The 20,718-nt window shown below is 34.8% G+C and overlaps 1 protein-coding gene across 1 annotated transcript; it reads right to left on the bottom strand.

Annotated features, from left to right (window-relative positions):
- Positions 1–2,802: 2,802 nt before the first annotated feature.
- On the bottom strand, positions 2,803–20,472 carry OGFRL1 (opioid growth factor receptor like 1). Its single transcript, XM_040474602.1, has 7 exons — positions 20,290–20,472; positions 18,548–18,634; positions 18,316–18,397; positions 14,660–14,738; positions 14,497–14,563; positions 14,246–14,391; positions 2,803–9,938 (listed from the first exon to the last, which is right to left on the bottom strand). The coding sequence occupies exons 1-7, from the start codon at positions 20,470–20,472 to the stop codon at positions 9,278–9,280; spliced, it is 1,305 nt and encodes a 434-aa protein (XP_040330536.1). The 3' UTR covers positions 2,803–9,277.
- Between the last annotated feature and the right edge of the window lie 246 nt (positions 20,473–20,718).

The raw sequence follows: 20,718 nt of genomic DNA, 5'->3' as shown, positions 1-20,718 counted from the left end.
CAGTGCTGGATTAATATTGTATCATACATCAGCCCACTGTCTGGGCTGATGCTTCTGAATCCATTCTAATTAGCAAAGCGTGCTCAAGAGTTAAAAGGGGCCACTCATGGCCTCAAACACACTGAACAGAGACCGGGGGGCTTAGGTTCTATCTCAAGCTCTTGCATCTGTAGCATTTGAGGGAGGAAAGTCATGTCACTTCTTCTATATCTATGTAAGATTAGGATCCACGCTCACTACTAACTATAAAAGTCCGTAATTCCCCTTCCCATAACTGTACATTGAAACAGACAAAATGAGGGGAAATTCATCAAAATGAATGCTAGGGAAAATGAAACTGTTCAACTTCTATTTACATCATGAGGATTTATTTCATATCACATTTATAGCATGTGTGAGGCATTCTGAAAGGATAAATGGTTGAACAAGACAATGGCCTAAGACCTATGGTGACCTCGTTTAAATTTCACAGTATGAAGATGCCTATAACTTAGAATTTTGAAAGATGAGTACTTATTTAGCACAAGATTATTCATCCTCCTAGTTCTGATTTTAAGTAAACAATAACAATTAGGCCACAAGTTCGTAGAATTAACTACATACACCTCTTTAATGTTAACTATTAAGAGGCCTTCCACTAAGATATGAAGTAAATATCTACTTGGAGGGTTTGGAATTAAAATTTCATGCTGTTAATAAAAATCAGTACTGATAGTGTCCTAACATAAACTAGATCATCTTCTGATCCTGATCAAAAGGCTTCAGCTCTGCCTCATACTCCAGCTCTTTCTTGGCAAAAAAGGTAAACTAATTCAAAAACAAATATTAAGGACGTAATAAAGGGCTCTTTTGCACATTCATTATATTCACAGTGAGGGAAATTTTCTATCCTGTCAATATCAGTATATGTAACATAAAATCATCAATTCCATAGCTGGGAGCTATGGTAAAAAGAGTACCCTAAAATTGTAAGTAAATCTTCAGCTTTATCTATAAACCTGGTAAACACATTAGATTTCCATTGAGATAAATGCTACACAATGTATGTCATGATCAAACATCTCATTTTCTTCTAGAATAATAGCAGCCACCATAAAGGAGTATCTCGAATATGTCCTTGGTGGTTAACCTACACTTTAATCCTTTCAAGAAACTCACAAAATAGATATTATCAATGAGAGACTAAATATCCTGAGAATTTACATGACTGGTCCAAAGCCACACAGCCAATGGTAATTGATGACTTTGCCATGTGGACCAAGTCTCTCTGGCCTGAAAAACAGCTCTACTCCATTAAACAAAATGCCTCTTTGCCCTTACTTTTTAGTCCTTCAGGCTTTTTCTTGAACTTCTCTTTCTGACAACAGTCAAATCATCCTTTCAAAGATCTCAGACAAACTCAGCATTCTAAGGTAAGCTGTCAGATCTCATTTGGTTCGCCTCATCTACCACTTCTTTGTTTATTCTTGTTCCTCTAAAATCTTCCTTTTCCAAAGCTGAGAGTTGATAAAACAGGCTATTTTAATCACAACGAAAATGTTATACACCATTCGAAAGGAAAATATTTATATATTCATTGGTAGTGTTAAATATACGCAATGGTTATAAAAGTAGTAGCATGCTAACTATTATAGCAAAATTAATTAATAAACCCAGTCTTTCTGTATAGTTAAATCCATGCTGGCTCTTAATCTCTGTCTTTAGTAACCTATTTTAAAATGCTCTTCCAATTAATCCAACATTTTCTCGGGGATAATCCCAAGGGCAGGATAATCCTTATATGTTCCCTGTGTCAGTTCAGCCTCTTAGTCACAATCAACGAAGCATACAATCACCTACAGGAAACCAAACTGCCCATCGTTACTTTTATCCAGGCTGGGATTTCCTTCCCTCCCTGGAACACCAGCTTGCCTGCTTTACATCACTTGAGGCTTAAAATAAGGAACACACCACAAATCTTTTTTTCCAAATTCTCTCCCATATTAAATTCTATGTTCATAAAGACATGCAGACCCAATCTTGAATTTCTCACTATACTGAGAATCTCCAACCTCCTAGGATTTTGCCTTGCCTACAGACATTAAACCTCTGGGGGAAAGAAGACTTCTCTATCACCAGAATGCATCCATTCCTCCCTCACGACAATAACTGCTTGTGCACATTCCTCCCTACTAAACAATTCATCCCAAAGGGTGCAGTTAAAATCATGCTCACTCACCACTGTGACTGCTGTTTCCTTCCTCTAAGTTTCTCAATTATGCACAATGTCATTTCATTCTGACTCTTACCACAGTCTATTCTTAGTTCTTTTGTCCTCTCTTTTGCTGCCTATCTAGCTCATCCAAGAGCTTGAGCCTATCCAAGCTCATCTTCTTCCTCATCCACACTGTCCAGTTATCTGGACAACTCTTTACTTTCACCTCACAACTGCATTTTTTGTAATCGAAAACTTGACTTGATACAATGATATAAGTGTTGTATGGTGCCAGCTGGCAGCTACACTTGTGGTGAGCATAGAGCATAGCAGGATGTATAGAGAAACTGAATCACTATGTTGTACCTGAAACTAACGTAACTTTGTGTGTCAACTATATTCTTATTAAAAAGACTAGCCCTATTAAGTCAAAAAATGTCATCTCCATGAGTTATTTTCATTTATCTGTGTTAAATATACTTTTAGAACTTTGCATTAGAGAAAAGCAAAAAAGATAAAACAAACATCTAAGTATTTACACATACAAGTGACCTGCCCTCCAAAATCTTGCAACAAAAGTAACTTCATATGTAAATAAGATTTCACCCTTCAAAATAAAATATTTATTTTACAAAATAAAAGGAAATAATGGTGATCTCATTGATAATCATAAAAATATATGTCTAATCATAGAAAAACAGCAAGTCATTTTCCCAGCTACTTAAAAATATTTTAATCATGCAAAACCAATATAATGTACTCTAACATAATGCTAAAATGTTAACCAAGATGAAGTGGCTTTTATTCATTTTACAGGATGTATATTTGGCAATAGTTTTTTAAAAATAATTACTGTAAAGGAACTCTAAATATATTATTTCAGAAACAATATTTTAAAATACAGCAGTAAGCAACGGAAACTATTGTTCTTTATACATTTTTGGCATAACACTGCCATACAATTACAGAATTATAAAACAAGTGTTTCATAGTACCATACAGATCCAGAAACTGGTTACAACTCCTACCACATACACATGGTATTGGTACTAACAGACATGCACAGCATTCTGTAATTCATACTGCAGTAGAACACAGGGCACAGAGAAGACCCAGCAGCTGCTGGAGAGTCAGAGCTTATGTGCGAAGTAAAACACACATCTTTTGAAGAATCATACCCATTTTCTTGAAAGACTGAAAAAACAAAGGACACAATAGTTTCCAAAGTGAGATAGTGCCTGGACCCAGTTGGCCATCTATCTTCTTAGGTAATACTAACAAAAGGCCAATATCTTAAGAAATAAGGAAATGGTCTTTTAATAAAGTAAGTCTTTTAATAAAATAATAAAATAAGAAACAAGTAAATGGTCTTTTAATAAAAAGGAAAAAATGCTTATTAAGGGAGAAGCTAACACTTTGCTCTCAGTTATTTCTCTTGATTGTAATGCCTTGATTGTATTAATGACAATTAATACATTGTCAACTCTCGTATGGGCGATAGTCACTTCATGTGTAGACAATCACATTACTGAGTCTTAACTCAGCCACTCCCCCAATTTAATTTGTTAGTAAAACCACCAACTATTGATACACACTGGCAAAAAAAAATTAAACTTGGTATCTGATCATTTGCCTACTTCTATCAGTCTACTGAAAGGTTTCAGTTTACTGTAGAGTAGAAAGAAGTCATGGTTGAAATGGGAGTATTAATGGGATTCTGTTTGCCCGCCAATCCCTTGATCACCTAATGTACAAAAAACCAGAGCTAATTCCAAAATCACATCCCTACCATGAAGCTTTCATGGATCTTTCCTCATCTGCTTCCCATAATTGTGTCATTTGTACAAACCTAGAATTGGTTATTCTTTATTTCTGTTGTAGGTTTCTTGTTATTGTCTCTAATCTTTTGTTTCATTTGTATTTTCCTTTTCTCCACATGAAACTAAATTTTCTATTAGCACCACAAACAATAATGCTCATCTGACCAAAGGCTACAGGACTTAGACATTTCTTAGAACCAAGATTATTATATAACTAATCTCTCTGATTGACATAAACTGTTCTACAAACTCTGCCATAAATTAAAAACGAGAATATGATAAATTTCATAGCTTAAATATATTTTCATAAGGTTTTGGATTCTTTGTTTAAAAAGAGTCTTTTAGCCTAACAAATTATCAACGTCTTTTCACTTTCACTTCATTTTTAATGTACACTGAGTCATCTTATAAAAACTTTTAAATATATATCTATGAAAGAACAACTTAAAAGAACTTTGATTGAAGAACTAGGAGGAAGGGTGGGCGGAAATGGTATTTCAATGTTTCCCAAAATAGTTCTAAAGATTCAATTTACATAGCAAGTGTCCAATTGCTCACAATTTCCTAACTACAAAATGGTAGCAAATTATAACAGATATTTTGTGAAAATTGATAACATATTAAAATTATGTATAGAATCTAAGGTAACCCACCCTCTTCAGAAGCCGGGGATAAGAAAGCTCAACACTCTTCTGAACCAGAGGAGGCTCTGAGGATCTGTAATGACTTTGGAGAGACTGGAACCCAGTGTTGGCTCCACTTTACCAAGATGCTCACCTGATTCTTACTCCCCATTCTGCACTCTACTTCCTGGCACAGTATGAGCCATAAAACAAAGCACTTAATTGTATTCTCTAACATGAAAACTTTAATTCAAGAAAGAAACATTAAGAAGCTATTTCCCACAAATAACTAAAACAATAATTCTCAACAGATCAAGAAAACAGATGACAAATAACATTCTAATCTAGGAAAAAAAGCAAAAACAGTGTTTTTTAAATGTTTTTAATAAGAAAAGTAATTTCAGATTCCTCCAACCATCTACTGGAATTAAACTTCTAAATAATTCTCTAATAGAATTCCATTTTCTACATCCATCTGCAGCTAAGAACAAGAAGTAAAATACAGACAAATATTAATTGTAGTAACTGAGAAATGTTTAAAATGAAATTCATAGCATGTAGCAAAATCAAACAAAAGCGTAAGTAAATGTAACAACGTAGTTAACATTACTGTAAATACATTTTGTCAAACATAACACACCGTTGAACACTGTGGCAAATACACCTCCTTATGAACTAATACTATTGTCACAAAGGGAAATTTCTCCAAAATGAAAAAGCACCAAAGAAAGTTCATTAAAATAACTGATATTCATGGTTTGGAAAGTTCCTCATGGCAAGATTTTACAATGGAGTAAAAAATTCAAACTTCTGAATGAAAACCATCTATATTAGTTAAGGCACATCTGGACACCTCCAGGCATTCATATTTATAACTATATTATTATTAACTTCAATAATAAGGGATTTCTAAAACCACAGTCTGTCCCTGAACACAATCTGCTGGGTGGGCTGGATAACTAGAACAGGGATGGAAGCAGGGTAGTACTCACTGTCACCCTAGAAATTACCCACACAAATCTGTTCATGTAATAAACACTACAGAATTCAAAGCTGAAAGAAGTCAGTATATGTAACTCCTAATTTCTAGATCCTACATTGACTCCATCATCGTTCTCTATAACCTTACCTACATTTGAAATGATCCTAGCATGTCTAACTCCAGCCTACCTTCTATTTAACACATATAGCCCAAAAAACAAAGAGGAGTTTTCTAAGCGGGAGACAAATTAGAAATCTTCAAAACCATTCCTATAACAAAGGATCCCCACTCAGCACAAATAGGCATGAAAGACCCATAGATGAAGCTATAATCAAGTAAGATCAAGAATGTCCTTCTTTTCTCAGGTTAGAAAATAAAGCTTTTAGAGGAGCCTCAATTATAGAAAGACAAAAAAAAAAAAAAAGGCCCATTTACTCAAGAGTATAAATCCAATCATAACTCTATTACAAACTTGGGAAATTTAACTTTACACAATGAACCAACTATTCCCTATCAGCTCAACCAGTTTTTGACACTTGATATGGGAGTTTACCTACAAAAATGGCTTTTTAAAGAGTAACAGATGTAACATTGCACTGTTTTTCCTTTTTCACCAGATCATATCTTCACTCAGATTAAAGCATAAAAACTAAAAGAAATGTTGGTAATTTTATATAAAATATGAAACAAAATGACTATGATAGATATGAAATGACATTTTCATGTTTACATTGTTAATACTGAGCAAAAAAAATCTTAGAACTTCTCTAGTAACTCCTGAGTTGCATATTTTATTTTATCCTCGAAGCTGAAAAATGTAGTCTCAAAATCAAAATTCAAAACAAAACTATGCAAAATAATTTTTGAACTGAGAACTAGACCTGATTTAGAAAAAGCAGACACATTTTCTCTTCTATCATGATTCTTTTGAGTTTCTTATGAGATTGAGCATGAAACTGTATAATGGTACAATATTCTTAATGTTATAAACTTTTTCTCTGCTGTACAGAAATATATCTTGTAATTATATATCACTTTACAGTATTTCAAAATACTTTCACATATATTATCTCCTTAGAGATATGAAAGCACAAAATATTAGAAATGTACGAGACTAACCAAGCGATATAACATCTATCTGCCATGAAATGCAAGTAAATATTTTATCAATAGCCAATGTTTATATCCTCACAGTCCAAGGTACAACAATAAAGTCTATATATTTGCAAAGATTCAATAATGTTTCTAGCTATTTGGTCATGCTTCGTTGCATTTTTAAAACAGCTTCTCAGTAAATTTCTGCAAGCATATGGTAGTTTTTAAAAATACAAAACATTAGAGACAAACCCAGAAGGCTGTTTCATATCTAAGACCCACATAAATACGTATCTATAGATATTATTTAAAAAACTATTAATTTTACAAAGTATTCTTTATAGAAAAAAATTATAGACATAATTTTTATCTGCAAAAGGAATGACATCCTCTTATTTGTTCTCCACTGAGGAATTCTCTCATAAATTATTTGCGGATTAAATGTAGGAATCATACTGTTACATATGAATATGGATTTTAAAAACAACATTCTGGGAAAAGGCCACTGTTTATAAATGTAGGCCAGGCAGTTTTTCCCTTGAGACTAAATATTCTCAAATTAACTGTTGCAATCTAATCAAACCCCTAATTAGGAATAATATTCTAAAAGTTAAATTGTTGAATGAAGTGTTTTTATTTGTAAGGGCTCTGATACACTACAGTTTCTAAGCAATTCAGATTATATCCATTTATTTTAGTCTCTGTCCACTGTTTATTAATATTTTAATATCTAGTCACAAATTTTAAATATTTTGCACTTAGAAAGCAGTCTGAACACTTTTTCATGTATTCAAAATTGCTAAGATATTTTGAATTAATCATGTTCCTACAGTTCAGCTCAATGTAACAACTACTCTCATCTTACCCTGTAAAACTGTTTTTTGAGCTCTATGGGGACATTGCTATAAGCAGCACATTACAGGGCCCATACAAAAAAGAAACTGAAATGCAAAAGCAGAATTGTTTCTGCTTTTGTAGAAAGCAGAAAGCAAAAATTGGGATACTCTGGGAACCAGAAATGAGAAGATGCTTTATAACTGGAATATGATATACAACTTGGTTAATAATATATTAAAAACTCAAGTTTCAGCAACTATGATGCTTCATGTAAACTTCAAAGCAATAAAATCATACTTCTAAAGGCATACAATTGGTATATTTTCTAGAAATTCTCTGCTGGAAATCCCCCGATTATAAAGGTTAACAGAGGATGATATGATGTGACTAACAAATAAGACACAGTAAAAATTCTCTGGGGGTTAAGGTGAATCTAAAAGCCCAAGAGACACACAATTGCCAATTCTTCTCTAAATGAAAGTGAATTTTTTTTTCTATTAGTTGCTTTAACTATATTTGTATGTATGCTTTGAAGTTCTCATCACAGTGATTATTTTCTGATGTGTAACATTAGTAATAATATTACAGAAAGTAAAACTACATACTCTTAACCAATATTAACGCAATAAGTGCTTGCTAAAACTGAGAATACAGAATTTTAAATGTTCTGAATTTCAAGGTTTGACTACTTAGAGATACTTCAAATTGTTTTCTTTTTTAAAGATACACTGGACTAAGCAATATTGTTAATTTCACAGCCCACAGAACACTGAGATAGTCAAGGTTTTAGGGACCACTGCCTTGTTACCAGTGTAAGAAGCATGCTATTTAAAAATGTGTATTTTCTTTCCTTATTTTTGAATTCGTTAGTCATTTGCATTCAGAAACAAGCACCGAATTTATATGGAACAGCCATAAAAGCAAAATCCTTTTCTTGGACTTTTGCATCAAAATTTGTTTTTAAGCATTTAACATAGAAAAACATTTTTATTATTTTAAAAAAGCAAATTCTTGATATCATACAGTTAAAAGTGCCCCTCTGTTTGATTTAAATTTCAGTACAGGGGATCACTGGAATGTACCCTAGAAATGCACATGCTGGCCTACAAAGATGGCAAATGAAGGCAAGTGCAGAGACAGGAAAAGAGGAAAGGACAGTGGAAAGCCCAAGAAATGGGCTGGGTGATTATGGCTTCCTAAGAATATCCATTTCACATACCAGAATTTAAAAAGAAACATCTTGAGGTGTTGTAATGAAGATTCCAAATTACTTTCTGAATACATTTGAATCGACTAAATTTGTTTTCCCAGCTTTATGAATCCATAAATTGGGCAATTATGTGGCAAAATAATGAAATTTATCCTCTTGATTTTCTTCATGTAGACCGTAATCTCCCAAAAGAATTTATTTGATATATCAAATACTACATGATTATTTCCACATACACTGAAAATAATTTAAAAGCAATTATTATGCACAGAACTTGGAAACTCACATCCTAAAAGTGCTAAAAGTGTTAGAGAATACATTCATTTATTGGGTCCTGCTTAAAACTTCTTACTAACTATTAAATTCATTATCATTCAAAATAAAAAACCAACAACAAACTCTTTACAACAGAAATTACAAACAGATCGCTAAAATTTGAAATGACCTCTGTTCTTCAGGATATATTGTACAGTTTTTCCTCCCTTACCTATACACATTTGCGGGTTTTCTGATAATTCACTGTAATGGTACATCATCAGGGGAGCCTGTATTTCCAGGATTTTCACAGTCTTTGTTGTGATTTTCACCCTCTTCATCTTTTTCAGGAGGAATTGCAATTTCCTTCCTCTCTGTAGGATGGCTGACTGCTTTTTCCAGTTGAGAATTTGAATTTTCAGCATTACCGTCCTCTGTCTTTGACTTGGTGGCTTCACTGCTGGGCTCTGTGCTAGGCCTGTCTGCCTCTTCTCCAGCCCCTCCAGGTGCCGCTTTTTTTTCTTCAGCTGTTTTGCTATTCAAATGAATAGCTGAGGAGGAATTTTTAGAGTCCTTGGATTTTTTGTGCATAGAAGTTTGACTGATATGACCAGAGGTGGGAGGGGCAGGCATTTTCTGGGCTTTGCTTCCCTCTGACTGTTCTTTCCTTGGCGGTCCCCAGATAAAATTCTCTGAAGGCGTGTAATGTTTCTGGGCAAACCGTAGGAGCTTTCTCCTCTCTCTCCTGTCTCTAATTGTATAAACAAAATACTCCAGAGCACTCTGTTTAATATTGGGAATAGTGTTTTCTACAAGAGCTTCATGAAGAATAAATTTTACAAGAGGAGATTTAAAACTTTCATATCCAAGCTCACCAAGGCTTTTGAGAATACGAGTGATTCGTAAATAGTTGTGCTGGGACCTGGAAGAGAGGATTGAACAAAAAATGTAGCGGGGAAATCAGGTGAGGGAAAGTAGGGGAATAAAAAGTATTAGAAAAATCATTTTTAATGGAACTGTAAGCCATGGAAATATGCATTACAATTTTAGTGAAAGTCATATTAGACACCATAAGAAGGATAAATTAGAAGTTATTAAACTCTTATACTTCAATGTAATGCCAATCTATGTGAAATTCAAATGTGAAATATAAATTCCTCTTGTTTCTTCATATTTGAGAGATATTTAGGTCTAAAATTTATTCCCACTCATGTTGAATTGTTGTTTAATGTTAAATACACTGAGGATGTGATCTACTAGAGCATTTATTTGCAACGACGCCTGCTGTACCGTGCCCACCACAGGTAACTAGTCCCAAACATGAATGCAACATCAGCTATCAGCTGAAGGTATGATTTAGAGTGTCAGAAAAATCCACCACACTGGCCAAGTCATAAGGTAAGCAACAAAATCCACTCTACTTTACTGGAACAATTCTGACAAAGGCTGCAAAACTGACTTATTTAGCAGAACACAGTTAACAGCATGGGCTCTGAAGTCAGACCTGGAGTTTATACCATGGCTCTGCCACATACAGCTATAAGAAATTATGGTGTCTTCTTCTGACTCAATATGCTCACCTGTAAAGTAGGGGAAATGGCCAATATTTCAATGGACTTTTAGAAGAATAAAATGAGTTGAGACATATTCAGGGCATGTAGAACTTAAAAAATATTAGATACTATTTAAAATCAATATTATTGCTATTATTTAAATCTGGTACTAAGGACCACCATATATGTACCTATCCCCACTTAATTACCTAATTGTCTTCCATCCATGCCTTCTCTCTCCTTCTTTTTCCCGGAGAATTTTAAATTTTGCTTCTAATGGCATAGACTCCCAAGATGCCTTTTTCCCCAAATTGCACAAACTTCTTCTCTGTCCTCAAACTAAGGCCGTTATCAGATGAATGCTTTTCAAGCTTATCTATCACAATTCATAATATACCTACCCTACATCACTGGGCCAATAGTTGCCTCATTTACAAATACCTGGCCACATCCTAAAAGAATCTTCAGCTACACATATTAATCATGTGCCATCAGCAGCTCAGGTATTTATTTAACCAATATTGACACGCAACCATAACAACCACTTATTTCTAACTTCCTAAAATCTGTTTTATACATCAGACATTGAACTTTATACAAGCAATGCATATACCTGCTTTGGTTTCCAGAAGTACTTACAGCATTTCGCTTATAAATAACTAGCTAATTATTTGGGAAGGGTGAAGAAGGATGTTAAATTACTTGAGGGACAAAAGGGGGTAGTTCTATAGCCTTACATTTTAATAATAAAGTTTGTCTGGACAAAACAAAATTCTTTTTTTTCAACGTTTATTTATTTTTGGGACAGAGAGAGACAGAGCATGAACGGGGGAGGGGCAGAGAGAGAGAGGGAGACACAGAATCGGAAACAGGCTCCAAGCTCTGAGCCATCAGCCCAGAGCCCGACGCGGGGCTCGAACTCACGGACCCCGAGATCGTGACCTGGCTGAAGTCGGACGCTTAACTGACTGCGCCACCCAGGCGCCCCAAGGACAAAACAAAATTCTTAATGAGTCAGGATAGATAAACACTGAAAAAGACAAGTCTGGCAGTTTTTATCATCCCCATTCTTCTGGATGTTTCCTACAAAAGTATTATCTTAATATTCAACTCTTTGAGGCCAAAAGGTAAAACACAGCAGAGATATATTTCAGCCTCATGAATCTATATTTTTTAATAGTGGAGAAGTTAAGAGTCTTCTGAGACAACACAAATTTGAATGAGGTTAAGACAATCTGCCATTAATAGCAGAGATGACTTAGTGTTAGGTTAGTATGGGGTATATACTCTCCAAAAACTTAAGCAACATCTGCTTCATAAATCTATGAAAAAGAGATACATGGAAAAGCGAGGGAACATTTTTCTAAAAAATCCCAAAGATGAGTTATATAATCCAACAAAATTGTCTATGTTTGCAACCAGCTCAATTGCAAACATCCAGTCGAAGACGAATGACCAAGATAAAATTTCTGTACACATTTATCTGTATCTATGCACTCTTCAATTTAAAATATTTACATTACATAAAATATGTACACAACAACCCAATATTTACACTGAGTTCAAGAGAATGAAAATCAGGACTATGGAACAAAATTGTACAAGAAAGAAATTGAGTGTGTCAGTATGATTTGAAATAAATTTCGCAAATGAAGACAAAAAGGAAGAGAGGACACCAGCTGAAACCCACCCAATATTGTAAGCAGCCTCTGGGGTTGCAAAGCAGATAAAAGGGAGAAGCTGGGCTTCCCAACAGAAGTAAGGGCAGTAAATTGCCCTGAAAAAGTCAGGAAGACTAGGTAGGTGAAGAGAGAATACACAAAAGGCAAGAACCAGGAGACAGGAGATAAAAGTTAGAAGCAATTCCAGGGTCTAAAATATGGCTCAGTAATCTAAGGTGATTACAAATAAAACTGGAAATACAGCTTAGTGGTTGGTCTATATGTTTGTATTCTCATGTTCAAAAATATTTCACTTCTTTTAGTCATGGTCACTTGTTCACTGAACATTATTTCATTTCACTTTCATTCAGTTTTTTTTTTGGTCCGCTGGGCTACTATAAATATATTGAGTTTCCTGCCTACTCTAAAAAACTCAAGATGTCATACAGATTAAAACACAAATAAAAGCTCTGTGCAACACCCAAGGAAAGAAAAACGAGAGACAGTGGGTGGCAGAAAGAAAAGGATCTGAATGAGGCAAAGGGAATATGACAGTTAATTCAGGCTCCTTTCCCCTGACCCAAGCCAGGAGATCATTTTAATTAAAACCTTCAGAAGGGTTCTGTTTCCAACTGTCAGTTAGAGGATCTGAAAATAAAACCCCAAGGAGGATTTAAGCTGGCAAATGTTATTTTGTTCAGTGTTTATTCATTCAACAAACAGTTACTAAACAAGATTTCTATTCCAACCAAAATTAACAAGTTGGGGATGGAGATGCTCTAAAATAAAAGTTTACCATCCTACATGTCAATAGGCTATTTGCATACAGCTTTCATTGACAGTGGGACATTAAGTGCTTAGAAATTCTGTGCAAAGACAGCGACCTGCATTGCTTAGGCAGAGGCATAATATACTTCTGCTATAAGTGCCCTATATATATCAAATTTAACTTGAGTTATGAGTTAATGGGTCTTCTAGTCAGGATCATAAAGCTTTACGCCCATATCTTCAGTGTTTTAGTACAAGCTACCATTTTAATAGTGTTGATTATAACTAATAAAGTAAAAAGAAGGCTTAAACATTAATACTTATACTCATTTTAGCAAAGCAAGATGAAAGTTCTAGAAAAACACCAAAAAATTCAGTTAATTGATGCTCAAAACTGTTTTCAGCAAAGAAAAATTTCTTAGGTTAGCTTTTTTTTTTTTCTCTTAGTACTTGCCCAGTTCGGCTAATTATAATGTGCTTTAAAAAAATGCTTTAAAGCTGCTGGTTTTATGGTCCAGCATTCATAAGCCACCCTATAATTAAAATGAAAAAAATTCAGTTTGCATACAAAGAAAATACCAAGAAAAATAAACTCTGGGTATAAGTATTAATGAAAGTTATAAATATCCAGGCAAAAAAAAAAAAAAAAAAAAACCAGCAAATCAATCCCAAATAAACTATGTTAAAATTCTCTTCACAGATTTTAGGATTTATTAAGCAAAAATGGGCTTTTGTTTTTACTTAAATAATGACGATTCTAATTTTCCCCCTTTTTTAGAAATGTACAAGCCCATTTCCTTCTTATAAAATGATTTTTTTTATGTCATAGGCTTCATTTATAGATTTAGTCTAAGAAGGTACCATGCTTGAGGAACAGACTGTGCCACAAGAAGCTCACAGCCTAGCCGAGGGGAGCTGGAAAAATGCATACACAAAATAAGTACAAATGCCAAGATACATGCTATAAAGAGGGAGAGAGGCCACACTTGGCTTTGGGCAGTAGAGAGGTTTCAGGAAGAAACAGCTGTGAAGCAGAATGGCCTTATTTCTACCTGGAATTTCACTCTTTCTTATAGCTATTTTGTTGTGCTTTAGATGGGACAAGGAATAAAATGCATTTCAGACTAGCTTTTGAATTCAGATTCCTGGGTCCATCTACTAGTTAGCTGTTCCTATGTTCCACGGAGAATTCTAACCAAGAAAAGATAACATGCTGGCCCCTGGTGTGCCGTTGGGGCTTTACTTACTCATTCAGATGCTGAAATCTTTCCTGCCAGTTAACAGCACGAGCAACATTTCCAGTTTTATCAACCAGTTTTATTCCAAAAAATTCTAACATCATCTTATAAGCCAGGAGGAATCTTTTAATTGCTTCTTTCGTTTTTTTGAATTCCTGAGGGGGAGAAAAAAGTCAGCTGAAATGATTCAATAGTTACCAGGACAATAAATAGCAATATTATTTGGTAATCGCATATAAAATGAAATGAGCTTGCATTACCTCAATTTCATATGTAGTTAATTCTTTAGCATAAAAATTCAAGCCTTGTTCTCTCAGGGGGAAAAGCCTATTTTTTAGAAAAATAATATTATTATATTAATGCTATCTGAAAAACATACATGATTAAATAGGACATGGTTCAAGATACATAAATGTAACTGACCATTGAATGTAAGTGTGGTTGTGCTCCAGCTTTTCATAATCTCCTTTCCACTTATTTAGAACTTCTTCAATGTAAACACCTAGACAGTAAACATTTAGAAAATGAGCCAGACATTTAAGACACTGTTGATGACATTTTAATATTTAATCAATCTTTATATTAAAACCTCTGAAATGTAATTATAGCATGTGAAAATACTGTTTTTAAAAAATGTTTATTTATTTATTTTCAGAAAGACAGTGCAAGTGGGGGAGGGACAGAGAGAGGGAGAGAGAGAATCCCAAGCAGGCTTTGCTCTGTCAGCACAGAGCTCAATGTGGGGCATCCCAGGAACTGTGAGATCATGACCTGAGCCAAAATCCAGAGTCAGATGCTTAACCGACCGAGCCACCAAGGAATAATGCTTTCAAAAGAAAAATACCTAATGCCATATGCTCAGTTATGTAATAAGCCTAATTTTTAAAAAATCAGAGGCACCACAAATCACAGAAAGTCTATCAGTGTTACTCTAAAGCAGAGGCTGACAAAGTACGGTCTGCCATCTGTTTTATAAAGTTTTATTGGAACACAGCCATGCACATTCACATTTATATATTTTACACTACAATAGTAGAGTTGAGTAGTTGCAATAAAGACTAATGGCCCACACACCTGAAAATATTTACTACCTGGTCTTGTACAGAAAAAGTTTGCCAACCCCTGCCCTAGATGGTCATACAGTTCTTTAAAAACAAGACGGGATCGGGGCGCCTGGGTGGCTCAGTCGGTTGAGCGTCCGACTTCGCTCAGGTCACGATCTCACGGTCCATGAGTTTGAGCCCCGCATCGGGCTCTGTGCCGACAGCTCAGAGCCTGGAGCCTGCTTCGGATTCTGTGTCTCCCTCTCTCTCTGGCCCTCCCCCCATTCATGCTCTGTCTCACTCTGTCTCAAAAATAAATAAATGTTAAAAAAAAAAAATTTTTTTTTTAAATAAAAAAAAATAAAAACAAGACGGGATCAAAATGGAATGTAGGCAAAAAAAAAAAAAAAAGGAATGTAGGCCAGGAAAAAAAAAAAAAGGAATAAAAGAAAGGTGAGAGAAAAGAGAAGGGAAGAAGGAAAAATGGAAGAAAAAGGACCCAAATTACATACAGTATATATCATCCAGCTTACTCTTCACAGAACTCTCCCAAACCAGTACTATTATCCCCATTTTACTAATGAGGACATTATGTGATTTGTTCAAAGTCACACACTAACAAAAGACTAAATGTAGGAATAGAACACAGGTCTTTCTGTTTCCAAAAAGTAAGTCCTCTTCACCACATTTTATTGTTTCCTCATAAGAACTTATTACAGTTGACCCTGAACAACATGGGTTTGAACTGTATTGTAAGAATACAGTATATAATGCATATCACATAACAAAATATGCATTAATCAAGTGTTTATGCTATTGGTAAGGCTTAAAGTCAACAGTAGGCTATCAGCAGTTAAGTTTTGGGGAGTCAAAAGTTACACACGGATATTTGACTGCACAGGGGTTGGCACCCATAACCCCTATACTGCTCAAGGGTCAACTGTATAACAAAATCCTCCTGCTTCTCAAATTCTGTCTATGTCCTCACAATTGACTATGTGGCCAATTAGTCAATTTTAAGGAAAAAAAAAAACAAAACACAAAATATTTCTCTAAATATAACTCATCTCATTCTTGTTTCTTCCAGAGATCACCAGTTTGTAGTTGAGGCCTACTCTTGGAAGGCTGAGTAAAAAGTTGTTTTTGAATCATACTATTGGCTTTATCAGCAATTTAAAACTATTTACCTCCATAATCTCCCTTCCAACTACCCCTCCACCTACTTACACAAGTAAAATACATCACTGCAGGCTTACGCTTATTGGCAAGTGTATGTGTATGTGTGTGGATACACCCACACAATAGGAAATTGTGTGAGTTGGTGTAATTTATATAATAAACTAGAACACATTCTATGTGACCTTAGATAAAACTCCTGACTCCCACCAACCTTACATGATTTCAAAATAAATTTTGTGATAAAAATTACAAAAAATTAATAACAGTGTTTGAATTTATTACTTTAAATTACTACCTCAAAAATAAATTCGCTACTAGAAATACAAAAATAATTCAGTTAAGTACTCTCATGTTCAATGTTTTTAATATTTGAAGGCATTACTTTAGGTGAATTTTATTAAACTCAAATCAGAGTCAAATTAACCATCACTGCATTTCTTCTGAAGGTTTTCTTGCCCCAGGTCCTAAAAAGCCCTAATAATTTAATTAATATTATTTCAATTAGTAAATAAAACAGTGTGTTTTTATCATTAGTAAATACAACAGAACACTTTTATCCAGAGGTTTCCTCCCAAGTCTGAGCAAACTTTTGGGACACTTTAATTAACATTAAATTAATTAAAGACCAGTGGATTTGGCCATTGGAGCAATGTTCTTAAGTCCTAACTCCTAACTGGTGCATCTCTCAGTGCACAGTACAGGGAATTCCTCCTCCCAACATGCCATCCACCCTTCAGACAGCCCTCCTCCAGTTTGTTCACCAAAGAATACACAGTCCGGCTACTTGGAAAGCTTTGCAATCTATGACCCTCATTCCCTGATTCACTTGGCTGCGGATTTGGCTCAGATTCCACTAAGAGCAAAGAGCAGAAGCCAGGGCCATCTGGTCACTTCACAGAGATAAGGGCAAGGAGAAAAGCCAACTTTGCTGGTTTGACCTGGATAAAATTAGGATGTCCATCATGAACCACAGCATGGTACTTTGGTGAAATATGCATATTACCATAGTGGATGCATCCTCTCCCTATAGGGAGAGAATCTTAGAAAAGATCTTACAAGGGTAATTGTAGAATTGTGAAGGAGGAGGCCGTTTATTTGGCAGGGTTGAATGGAGATGTAGTGTCTCTGTAGTTCCCTTCCCAGGATATTGGAACAGTGAACTGAGACTGCCAGGACCCCCTGACCCCTGAATCTAAAAATCAACAGGAAAGATCATTCTAATACAAATATTACTTTTCAATTATGTTCTAAATAATTTGGGGATATGGCATAGTAAAAAAAATACTGAACTGTGGATCCTAGACCCAACCCTATAATCGAGTGACCAGACAAGTCAGTCATTCAAGCTTTAAGACCCAGTGACCTCATCTTTAAAATAAGGAAGATTAAAAAAAAATAATAAAATAAAGTAAAATAAAATAAAATAAAATAAAGTAAAATAAAATAAAATAAAATAAAATAAAATAAAATAAAATAAATAAAATAAAATAAAATAAAATAAGGAAGATTAATCTGATCTCCTCTAAGGTTTCTTAATAATCTAGTATTTTATGATTCTACAAATTTCATCTCTTTCCCTCTCACAAAAGTGGCCCCCACTACCTTTAAGACAATAGCCCCTGTGAACAAATGGTGGGAAAGTATTGCTAATCCACAGTTATTCCTCTAGAATTTGCCAAGTGGAAGTTCACAAGTCTAGGGTCTAGGGCTTTGGGGACACCTTAGACTACATAGCAAAGTAAAGCCAACCAATGAACAAATGCATTAAGAATGTACTGACCACAGAATAAACAAAGAATAACTAGGTGTATGTTATTATGTAACATTTGCTTTTTACCAAGGTAGCAGATTACTCACCATCTGGCTTAAAAGGAATTTTATTCTTATAAAAACGAAGATTGCTCAAGTCATTTTGATATCGGATATCTTTGAAGTTCTGCTAAAGGAAAAAAATACATCAATCTCCAGCATATGGACATATAAAAAAGGCACAAGGACCCTTCTTGCATGTTTGCTCACTAGCACCACAAAATAACAAAAACAGAAGGGAAATATTTTACATTGTAGAAAAAACATTCTATACTCTTACTGGGTACTGATGTCGGTATTTGTACAAATCCCTCGCAGCATAAAAGCTTCTCTTTGGTTTGGCAGTTGCTTCAGTGGAATCACCACCCTAAAATGAAAAGTAAAATTCCATTTACATGTTGAAGCACAATAATTTCACTGAGAAATTTCTAGAACACCTAAAATAATGAGCATCCATAAGGAAAGCCTGAAAAGTGTCGAGCTGTTCAGAATAATGACAATATTATACATTTGCTTTTAATGTTGCCTACTAGCAACATTTGTTGGCATTCTATTTGCCTGATTTGAACCCAATAACATTTGTCCTAAAATGTTTTACTAAATAAAAAACGATACTATTCACCAAAAGCCTATGGAGGCCAAATGTTCTAGATTAATACTCATTAGAAATAGAACTCAAAATGAATTTAAGACATTTACCTTACCAGAGGTTACACAAGTGATTCTATGACCAAAATTATTTTTGAATACACAATATTAAAAAATTGTTAAGAAAATAAATTCTACAAAGAAAATTATCATTGATTTGCAACATTTAGCTGAACTTAAAGGCAAATAATACTCATGAAAGGGAAAGGGGATTTTTAAAACAACCTAAATAGCTTTCTAAGCTCCATCCTTTATTGCACCATAACAAGTATACAAAGGCATGAATAATCTGTTAATCCAGTGATAACACTATGTGACATAAATCAGCAAGTTTATAATATATATACACAAAGCAGTAAAAGCTCTCAAATGGAATGAACTTCGGATTGTAGTAACTTATGTGTGGTAGTTCATCCATACTATTTAACTTATAAAAATTCTCACCACCATAATGATTTTAAAAGTATAAGATACAGGTCAATATAATGGATTTAAGTTCTCTAACTATATGCATTGTTATAATGCATTAAGAAAGTGCTTTGTGTCCCATGTCATCCAGGACAATAAGACAGATAACAATAATGAAACAGAAGACAATGTTTAGGTCTGAATATTCATTAAGAGTTTCACCTCCCAAATCCCTTTCTCATCATCCCCCACCCCCATCTGTATTGACAGATTAGCATCCTCCAAGCAATTTTCACACATTTTTCAAGTGGTGTGATTCTCACTATTACTACAAGTATAGAGATACTTACTTTAACACCAAATCCTCTGATGTTTAACATTAGCTACTCTGTCATGTTACATAAGCAAGGAAAAGCTTAAATTCTGGTCCTTGCCACACGTTTCAAAATAGCTCTGCCTAGCAAGTTTCTGAATCTATTTAGCCTGAGCTACAACCATATGAATCATCATCTTACATTTGTACAGAAAGCACTTTTCCCATTTACAAAGCATTTACATGTATATTATTTCATTTGATTTTTACGACACACCTGGATGGCAGATATTAGTGTTTCCCTCTTAGAAACAAGGTAACCCAGCCTTAGAGAAGTTCAACAAGGCCCTCGAGCTCAGTGACAGCACAGGATGTGGAATTCCAGGCTCTGGGCTGCAAGTCCAACTAATTAGGCATGAATCCATTTCAGCTCCACTAAAAGTGAAGGAGCATTATAGAAACCTGGGTATAATGTCAACAGCCCAAGACTTGGGCTGTCTTAACTCTGTTACTTATTTGTGAGGCCTTAAGCCAACCACTTAACTGAATCTCCGTTTTATTATCTGTGAAACAAAGATAATGACTCATGCCCTACCTATTTCTCCAGATTATTATGAGAATGATTGCATCCTCCAACCTCTAAATGTACCAACCTGCAGGCATCTGTCTTTGTTCCTCCAGCTTCTGCTCCTTTTGGAATCTCTACCCTTTCCCCTCTCACCTGCCCAGTCAAGGATTTTGTTCCTTAATATATTGTTCCTATTCCCTGCATCATCAAAATTTCTCACACCACCAACAGACTGATGACTGCAGTTCTGGACTAAGGCTCCATTCATCGATATAGTTAAGAACTCCACTTAGACGTCCAAGAGGATATAAAATTCAGGGGAATTCTTAATTTAACCTCTGATGATGCTTTTTCCCTAGACTCTTCTGGATCATTCCCCTCAGCAGACATATGTGTACAATTTCTAAGCTTAAACATATACAATCTTCCTTGACCCAAATCTCCCTTCAAATACAGAGCCATAGCTCTGCTTCCTGCTTTGATAAAATATCACCAAACAATTGTGCATAACCCC

The sequence above is a fragment of the Herpailurus yagouaroundi genome, unplaced genomic scaffold, assembly GCF_014898765.1.
Source record: "Herpailurus yagouaroundi ecotype Mexico unplaced genomic scaffold, PumYag 139, whole genome shotgun sequence".
Lineage (NCBI taxonomy): Eukaryota > Metazoa > Chordata > Mammalia > Carnivora > Felidae > Herpailurus > Herpailurus yagouaroundi.
The sequence above is the reverse complement of the archived record's forward strand: the minus strand, read 5'-3'. Positions and strand labels throughout refer to the sequence as shown.